Here is a 9,545-nt window from a genome sequence, read left to right on the forward strand (position 1 = left end):
CATTCTTTCCTGTCCTCCTATTTGCTTGACTTTTCTTTTTCTAAGCAGCATCTCCTAAGTTTCTTGATCCCGGTTACCCAAGTTCTGTCATCTGTCATCTCAAAAAGCCCCTCCGGCTTCCCTGGTGGCGTAGTGGTTAAGAATCCGCCTGCCAGTGCAGGAGACACGGCTTCGAACCCTGGTCCGGGAAGATCCCATATGTCTGCCGCGGACCAACTAAGCCCGTGAGCCACAACTACTGAGCCTGCGCTCTAGAGCCCGCGAGCCACAACTACTGAACCCGGGAGCCACAACTACTGAAGCCCACACGCCTAGAGCCCGTGCTCCGCAACAAGAGAAGCCACTGCAATGAGAAGCCCACGCACCGCAAGGAAGAGTAGCCCCCGCTCGCCGCAACTAGAGAAAGCCCGCGCACAGCAACAAAGACCCAACGCAGCCAAAAATAAATAAAATAAAATAAATAAATAAATAAATAAATAAATAAACTACATTGTTGGTGTGAACAGTTTTTAAAAAAAGTTCCCCAATTCTTTTTTTTTGTATCATTTTTAATTTCTTTCATCAGTGTCTTATAGTTTTCTGCATACAGGTCTTTTGTCTCCATAGGTAGGTTTATTCCTAGGTATTTTATTCTTTTTGTTGCAATGGTGAATGGGAGTGCTTCTTTAATTTCTCTTTCAGATTTTTCATCACTAGTGTATAGGAATGCAAGAGATTTCTGTGCATTAATTTTGTATCCTGCAACTTTACCAAAGTCATTGATTAGCTCTAGTAGTTTTCTGGTGGCACCTTTAGGATTCTCTATGTATAGTATCATGTCATCTGCAAACAGTGTCAGTTTTACTTCTTCTTTTGCAATTTGTATTCCTTTTATTTCTTTTTCTTCTCTGATTGCCGTGGCTAGGACTTCCTTGTACTGATTTTAGACAACTAGGAGGGAAGAGAAATTTGCTCTGCTTGTGATAGAGGCTCTTATGCCTGAATCATGTCTGTGCACAGGGTAGGCTAGGATGGTTTGCTTAGGAGAATGGACAGTGTGTATATGCCATGACAGACATGTGTCAGACTAATCCCTGAGGTACTTATTCCTGTGCTGTGTTTATAAAAGAAAAATTATTACTTTACTTTGGTGCCCTCACATTTATGTTCCATTCTAGGTTCATATGACAATGGAGTAACATCATAAGTATTTTAAAATTATGTACATTCAAATATACACAACAAGAGAGGGAGGAAAGGAGAGAAAGAGGAAAGGAGAGAAAGAGAGAAGGAGAGAGAATTCAAATTTTGAAGGTACATCTCAGCCATTACCCAAAATTTGGATATATCCCAGGGTGAGCATGAGAAGGGAGATGTGAATCTGTTGTTTCCTTACAAAGCTATGTCCATGGAACAGTAGTTTATGAGCAATTTAAAGGAATTTTAGAGTAATTTGTCTATGTTCAGTTTTTTTCCTTACATGTTGATTTGGGAACCAACCGCCCATTAGAGGCTATTCCACCAGATAGCAATGAATGATTGTTACTACTGTGTTTCATAAGAGTGTTTTCCAATTGTTTAATGCATTTGAATTCTCTTCGTCCAACTAAATTTACTGCCTTTGAAAGAAAATGTAAGGTCATCACTATCACACAATGTTGCACTTAAACTTTTCTCCTCAGGGTCTGCTGCAGGTGTAGGTCAAGACTGTGGGCTCCATATGTTGACTTCCCAGGTTCAAATTTTATCTCTGCCCTTTATTAGCTGAGTGACTTTGAATAAGTTACTGAGTCTTAGTTTTTTTCTCATCTGTAAGGTGAAGATAATGCTACTACTGACCTCATAGGGTTATTGGAAGGATAAAATGATATAAGGCATGTAATGTGTTTTGCCCAGCACCTGGTGTTTAGTAGGCATTCAGTAAATCTTAGCTGTGATTGTAACAGGTCAGGGTTGCATGGCTGCGTGGTAAGTCTGCAATTTGAGGAGTTGCCACTAAAAATAGTGACTTCTCACTATGGTGGTAAGATCCAGTCAGGCTTCCTTCTAACAGACATCTGGTCAGCATGTTATTCCCGTTAGTTATGATTTTTCTGCATAATAATACATTTAGTAAGTTTACAGATCTGAACAATTACTAAGTTCTAAGGACCACAAAGAAAATGCGATACACTTAGAGAAAAATGGTATGAAATAGACTTAAGTTTGGGTCCCTTTTTAGTTTCCACTAACAGTTATCAACTACTTTTTAGTTCCTTGTCCTATTTCCAGGTGTTAATGGAAGATAATCTTCCTCCTATTATTAACAAACTTGCTTTGCATGTTTAAAACACCAGCTTTGGCACTGGTGCTCAAAGGTCTTAGCAGCTTGGTGAAAAGACCATAATAACAGTTTTCTCCTATTTTCAGTTTTCTCATTCTCTTGCCTCGTGGGTTCTCAGTCCTCATTCTAGGATTTCTTAGGGGGTAAAAATCTCATCACCCTTCCAATTATTTTATTTCTCTTCTCTGGGCAAAAAACTTACAGGGAAAGTTAAAAAAAGAATTGTGACCATATTGTGCACATACCCTTTTCTAATCAGGAGTTTCCTTGGTAGTTGGCTTTGCAGCCTTTAGCTGAGAAATCCCCCAGCTCCTATTACTCCTTTCTAATCATTGCTTAATATCATTAAAATTGGTTTCTCTAGAGCAGAGGCTGGCAAACTATGGCCCACGGGCTTGCTGCTTGTGTTTGTAAATAAAGCTTTATTGGAACACAGCCATGCCCATTTGTTTACCTATTGTGTGTGGCTGCTCTCCTGCTGTGATAGCAGAGTTGGGTAGTTGCCACAGAGACCATATGGTCCAAAAGCCTAAAATATTGACTGTCTGGCCCTTCTAGAGAAAGTTTACAGACCCACTGCTCTAGAGCATCTATAGCTTTCAGCTTTGTATTAGTTATCTATTGCTGAATAACAAATTACCCCAAAATTTAGCAGCTTAAGGCAAGACATATTGTTTCCCAGTTTCTGTGGGTCAAGAATTCAGGAGTGGTTTAAATGGGTGGTTCTGATTCAGGGTTTCTTATGAAGCTGCAGTCAAGACATCAGCCAGGACTCCAGCTATCTGAAGGCTTACCTGGAGCTGAAGCCTCCACTTCCAAGATGGTTCCCTCACATGGCTGTTAGTAGAAGGCCTGGTTCCTTGCTAGCTGTTGGCAGGAGGTCTCAGTTCCTTGCCACATGGACCTCTCCACAGGGCTACTTGAGTGTCCTCACAACATAGCAATTGGCTTTCCTCCAGCAAGTGATCTGAGGGCAAGGAGAAGTCTGTAACATCTTTTATGATCTAGTGTCAGAAGTCACACACTCTTATTTGCACATTACTCTATTTTATTTTACTTTTGGGCCACGCTGTGTGGCATGCGGGATCCTAGTTCCCCGACCAGGGATCGAACCTGTGCCCCCTGCAGTGGAAGCGTGGAGTCTTAACCACTGGACCGCCAGGGAAGTCTCTGAACATTACTCTATTTATTAGAAGGAAGTTACTGAGTTCAGTCCACACTCACAGAGAGGAGAATTAAGCTTCATCTTTTATTTTTAATTATTTATTTTTTGCAGCTTTGAGGTATTTTATGATAAAAGCTGGTACTCATATACATCAATGAAAAAGAACTTAAAATTCATCATACATATACTTCATTTTCTAGCTTGAACTTCTAGTAAATCTTTAGCGTCATTGATTTTTGACTGTTATCTAAGGAGATCCTGCCTTGTCTGGGTGATTTAAATGCATAATACGTCAATGAGCATCTCTTTGCTTTATTGGCTGTAGGGCTTACTCCTAGTATTATTAATGTTGCTTCCCATTTTGTCATTTTGGGTTCACACTCACCTCTGTAATAGCCACTGGTGAGGGCAGATTTTGATAGACTGTGAAACATGTTTTACTTGAGGCTCCATATGCTTCATGGCTTGCAAAACGTAACAGCCTGCACATCCTGCAGCAGCAGTGGTCAGTCTAACGACTACCAGTGTATTGGCCGTAGTTCTGGCTCAGCTCCTCTGCCTCCAGGGAGAGCACAGTTGATTCCAGCCCAGAAGCCACAGGCACCGACTTCATTCCTCCATCAGAAAGCAACGCGGCTGTCACCAGCAAGCACAAACCGCCCAGACACGGGGGCCCCAGCACTTCAGCTTCATCTTTTTTTTAGTATAATTTTATTTAACAATCTAGGAAGTTTGCAGCCATCAGCAGTTCCAGTGCAATTTCAGGTGCAATTGGAAATTCAGGAATCTCCGTGGAGCTGTTAGTGTAGCGAACCTTGTAGGTAAAATACATGCATACTTTTGATAGCACATGTGAAGGGATCTCTCTAAAATTGACTTCATTAGTTTCGTTCTCAGCAAATTGACCTGGGCCACTCAACATGGCTTTTATTGTTCCTGATGTTAGCGCATGTTCTCTTTTTACAATAAATTCATGACCATCCGAAGATATCAATTTGATATACATGGCGTCAGGGCCCTCACAGCCACCACAGGTCTTCTCTTCTCCATCCATTATGTTCTTAATGAAATTCTACTTTGAGTCCACAGGAACTTTAGTAGTTTCTCCTCAGCCCCGCAGCCACCGCAGCCACCGCACCGGGTCCATGCGCACCGCTGCCTGCCTCCGTGGGTTCCGGGGCAGTTGGAGGAATCACTTCCGCTGGGTCACGGACGCTCTCTAAGAGCGGGAGATTAGTACCTAGTCCAGCTTCATCTTTTAAAGGAAAGTGTATCAAAGAATTTATGGACATATTTTAAAACCACCATCCTTAACTCCAAAGCTTTTTTTAAAAAATAAATTTATTTGGGGCTTCCCTGGTGACGCAGTGGTTGAGAGTCCGCCTGCCGATTCAGGGCACGTGGGTTCGTGCCCTGGTCCGGGAGGATCCCACATGCCGCGGAGCGGCTGGGGCTCTGAGCCATGGCCGCTGAGCCTGCGTGTCCGGAGCCTGTGCTCCACAACGGGAGAGGCCACAGCAGTGAGAGGCCCGCGTACCGCAAAAAAAAATTAAAAATAAAAAAAATAAAAATAAATAAATTTATTTGTTTTTGGTTTTGGCTGCGTTGGGTTTTTGTTGCTGCACGCGGGCTTTCTCTAGTTGCGGCGAGCGGGGGCTACTCTTTGTTGTGGTGCACGGGCTCTTTGCGGTGGCTTTTCTTGTTGCGGAGCACAGGCTCTAGGCCCGTGGGCTTCAGTAGATGCGGCATGTGGGCTCAGTAGTTGTGGCACGTGGGCTCTAGAGCGCAGGATCAGTAGTGGCGCACGGGCTTAGTGGCTCCGTGGCATGTGGGATCTTCCCGGACCAGGGCTCAAACCCGTGTCCCCTGCATTGGCAGGAGGATTTTTAACCACTGCACCACCAGGGAAGTCCCCAGACCATTTTTAAAGGTTTTTTTTTTTAAAAGGCCTACAAGAGGAGTTAAACTTTTTCCATAAAGGACCAATTAGTAAATATTATTGGCTTTGTGGGCCATATGATCTCTGTTGCAACTACTCTACTCTGTATCAGGAAAGTAGCCTAGACAATAGGTAAATGAATGGGCATGGCTGTGTTCCAATTAAATTTTATTTACAAAAAATAGACAAGGAGCTGGATTTGGCCCATGGGCTGTAGTTTGCCATCCTCTAGTCCAGAAGATTCTTCTTCAAGAACACAAACCGAGGACTTCCCTGGTGGTCCAGTGGCTAAGACTCTGTGCTCCCAATGCAGGGGGCCCGGTTTCGACCTCTGGTCAGGGACTAGATCCCACGTGCCTCAACTAAGAGGTCTCATGCCGCAACTGAAGATCTCACACACGGCAACGAAGATCCCACTGCCGCAGCTAAGACCCAGCGCAGCCTAAATAAATAAATAAATAAACATTTAAAAGAACACAAACCAAAAAGTTGACTCACATAGAAGACATATAATTTAAAGCCAGGGATCTGTGCATCTTTGACCCTTCTCAACCAAGTCATAAGCTCCTCCAGGATAAGAACCATGGCTTATAGTTCTTTTTATTCTCCTTCAGCACTTAATAAGGTTCTGAGCATGTAGTTGCTATTTAATTAATAATTGTTTATTATTTAATGGGTTCATAGTATTCTGTTATATGACTATTCTATAATACTTAAGCAATTGTTTCTAGTCTTTGTTGGTACAAATAAGCTGCAATAAATACGGTTCTACATACATATTTGTACACACGTATGAGTGTATTCTAGGAGAGATTCCTAGAAGTATAATTATTGAGTCAAATATCATGCGTACTCTTGGGACTTCCCAGGCAGTCCAGTGGTTAAGACTCTGCGCTTCCACTGCAGGGGGCACGGCCAAAAAAAAAAAAAAGATCATGTGTACTCTTAATCTGACAAAAAGAATTTCAAATTAATGTTAATGTGTAATTTATTTCATATAATTAATGTACACTATTTCAGGACAAAATAAAGATATACAAGGTGCCTTGAACTTTATTTATAGACTTGTATTTCCTGTGTGATCTTCATAGAACACTGTAAGCCCTTTATATGCAAAGTAGTACAATTGAATGCTGACGACCAATGTATCTATTGTCAAGGTGGTGTATGTAGGTCACAGAGCAGGCAGAAATGAAATAAATCTCTTGTTACCATGTTTTCAGAAACTTCTTGAGATGCCTCATAGAACTTTTAGATTTCCCAGAACATAATACAGAAATCACCACTAGCACTGCCCTTGCCACATCAAAAACTCCTATCCTGAGAGTCCTTGTTAAAAACAAATATGTTCAGGAGGCAGTATATCCCCTTATCTCACTATTATGTCAGTGTGTACTATGGAAAGTACCAAAGGATTGGCCTTGCATCAGTGGACCAAGAAAGGGCGACATTTTAAAAAGTCATTTTCGAGACTTCCCTTGTGGTCCAGTGGTTAAGAATCCGCCTTCTAATGCAGGGGACGTGGGTTCGACCCCTGGTCGGGGAACTAGGATCCCATATGCTGTGGGGCTACTGAGCCCGCATGCCGCAACTAGAGAAGCCCGTGTGCCACAACAAAGATCCCCGTGTGCCACAACTAAGACCCGAAGCAGCCAAGTAAATAAATAAATGAATAAAAAGTTATTCTCGATTAAGAGAATTTGCTGGAGAGGGGAGGAAAGGACCAAATTGTATTGAGTACTCATTAAGTATCAGATTCTTTACTCATGTTTCCGGTTAAAGTAGATATTTATCTTTCTTTCACAGATGAGGAAACATGCTCAGAGGATTTATTGACTTTATTTACCTGTCAGTCAAGTTTGATTTGAATTGGGGTCTAACTCCCAAGCTGTTTCTACTATATTATGCTGCCTCCCAATATGCTCAAAATGTACTGATATTCTCATGCTAGAGACATACAAGACCTCAGAGCACTGATTTCCCTAGCCTGGCCTTATGACACTAATGAACTTCAGGAAAATTTCAGCCTTTGCTCTGTCCAAGAACAAAGCAGGAGCTGTCCATCTGAAAGCAGACTTTTTAGCAGGTAAAGGGAAGCTGGCAGAAGAGATAGGGTAACCAGAAGTAATTACCTTGACCTAGAGTTGAGAGAAATGGAATGATTTAATTTAGTCATATTGTCTGGTCATTATGCTAATTAGAGGAAATAAAAAAGAAAGGGAAGGCAAATGGAAAGGAAAAGAGTGGTGGTTAGGGGAATACCTGAGAGAAATAAACTGTTTGCTATTTATGGTCCCAATGAGGCAAAATCAAAACTGAAACTTCTTTGCTCTGCCTTTTTATGATTTTACTTTTAGGGGGAAAATCTATTTCACTGTATTTCAGTTTCTCTACCTAATAAATATTAGAAACAAACTTTGCTATTTTAATAACTACTTCTGTCCCTGTGCTTGGAGATTGTTTCTGGATTGTATTTCTTCCAAATATATAATATATATGAACATATATATTATAATGAAAAAACTAGAGTAAAATTTCACTCATTTGGACTCTAGTAATTCAGAATTAAAAAAATCAGTTGTGGGTTGTGCTGAAATTTATGCTATTGGGGGTATAGATTTTTAAAAAAAGACAACGAAGTCATTGAAAAAACAAATGGTGATATTCACGTCATTTAAGGGAATTAATAACCTGTAAATAATTTAACACCTATTTCATATTTATTGCTTCTGTCTGAATTCAGACCAAAAAAATTGTTGAATTTATTCAGCAAAGAAACTCTTGTTTACATGGCATTCAACAACTGAATTAATCCCTAAGGGGCTACTATACACCTTAGATCTGCATTTTGGGAACGCTGAAAGTAAGAGGTTAAAAAATAATTTTTGGAAGGAAGGGTTATCCTAAAAGGAAGTAGAGAATTAGGGTCTAGAAACTATTATTGGAATCGACACGTAAGAGGTTTTTTGGTGACATCCAGAGGTTAGTTTTGGTAGTGTGGTGTGAATGGAAGCAAATTTTCAGGGATTTCAGGAATGACTAAGTAGTAAGGAACATTCATTCCAAATATTTGGCAGGGAAATGAAGGAGAAAAAGGACAGTAACAATGGGGGGTGGGAAATAACTGCAAGTGAAGATTTTTGCAAAAAGTGGGAGACTTCTGCATGATGGGAAGCAGAAAAAGAAGATTATTCTAGAAAGAAATGGAAAGGAATGGGATTAAAACATTGGCTAGAAATGAAGAAACTAATAAATTAGACCTTACAAAATAGAAAAAAATTCTGGTCTTTGAAAGTCATTCTAAGAAAATGAGAAGACAAGGCACACACTGGGAAGAAACATTTGCAAAACACATATCTGATAAAGTATTGGTAACCTGAATATGTAAAGGACTCACTAAACTCAATAATAAGAAAACAATCAAAAAAATAAAAAGAAAAAATGGGCAAAATATTTGAACAAACATTTTACAGAAGAAGATATACAGATGGCAAATAAGTACATGAAAAGATGCTTGACACTATTAGTCATTAGGAAAATGCAAATTAAAATGACAATGAGGCATCACTACATACCTAGTAGAATGACTTAAAAATAAATAAATAAAACAAAACCAACAACTGATAATGTCAAATGCTGCTGAGGATGCGGAAAAACTAGAACTCTCATACATTGGTGGTGGGAATGCAAAATGGTACAGGCACATTGGAGAACAGTTTGGTAATTTCCTATAAAGTTAAACATGCATTTATTCTATGACCTAACAAACCCACTCCTAGGTATTTACTCAAGAGAAATGAAGACTTATACCTATGCAAAAACCTCTATGGGAATCTGAAAAAAAAATATATATATATATATATAACTGAATCACTTTGCTGTACACCTGAAACTAACACAATATTGCAAATCAACTGTACTTCAATCAAAAATCAAAAATTAAAAAAAATCTATGGGGATATTTATAGCAGCTTTGTCCATATTTTAAAAATACCAGAAACATGCTAAATGTCCATCAACATGAAACAGACTGTGGTACACCTGTACAATGGAATTCTGTTCAGCAGTAAAAAGGAACAAACTACTAATACATGCAACACCATAAATGACTCTCAAAAGCATTACGCTCAGTGAAAGAA

At 40.0% G+C, this 9,545-nt stretch overlaps 1 protein-coding gene and 1 pseudogene across 2 annotated transcripts; both read right to left on the bottom strand.

The window, feature by feature from the left end:
* Positions 1-3,656: 3,656 nt before the first annotated feature.
* On the bottom strand, positions 3,657-4,080 carry LOC309805367 (mitochondrial import inner membrane translocase subunit TIM14-like; annotated as a pseudogene). The gene is made up of 2 exons: positions 4,076-4,080; positions 3,657-3,978 (listed from the first exon to the last, which is right to left on the bottom strand). The product of its transcript is annotated as a mitochondrial import inner membrane translocase subunit TIM14-like (transcript).
* Positions 4,081-4,181: 101 nt separating this feature from the next.
* Positions 4,182-4,524, bottom strand: LOC309805079 (elongin-C-like). The gene has a single exon (XM_082622901.1). The coding sequence runs from the start codon at positions 4,519-4,521 to the stop codon at positions 4,183-4,185; it is 339 nt and encodes a 112-aa protein (XP_082479027.1). The 5' UTR covers positions 4,522-4,524; the 3' UTR covers position 4,182.
* Between the last annotated feature and the right edge of the window lie 5,021 nt (positions 4,525-9,545).

The sequence above is a fragment of the Mesoplodon mirus genome (assembly GCF_964341445.2).
Source record: "Mesoplodon mirus genome assembly, chromosome: 5".
NCBI lineage: Eukaryota > Metazoa > Chordata > Mammalia > Artiodactyla > Ziphiidae > Mesoplodon > Mesoplodon mirus.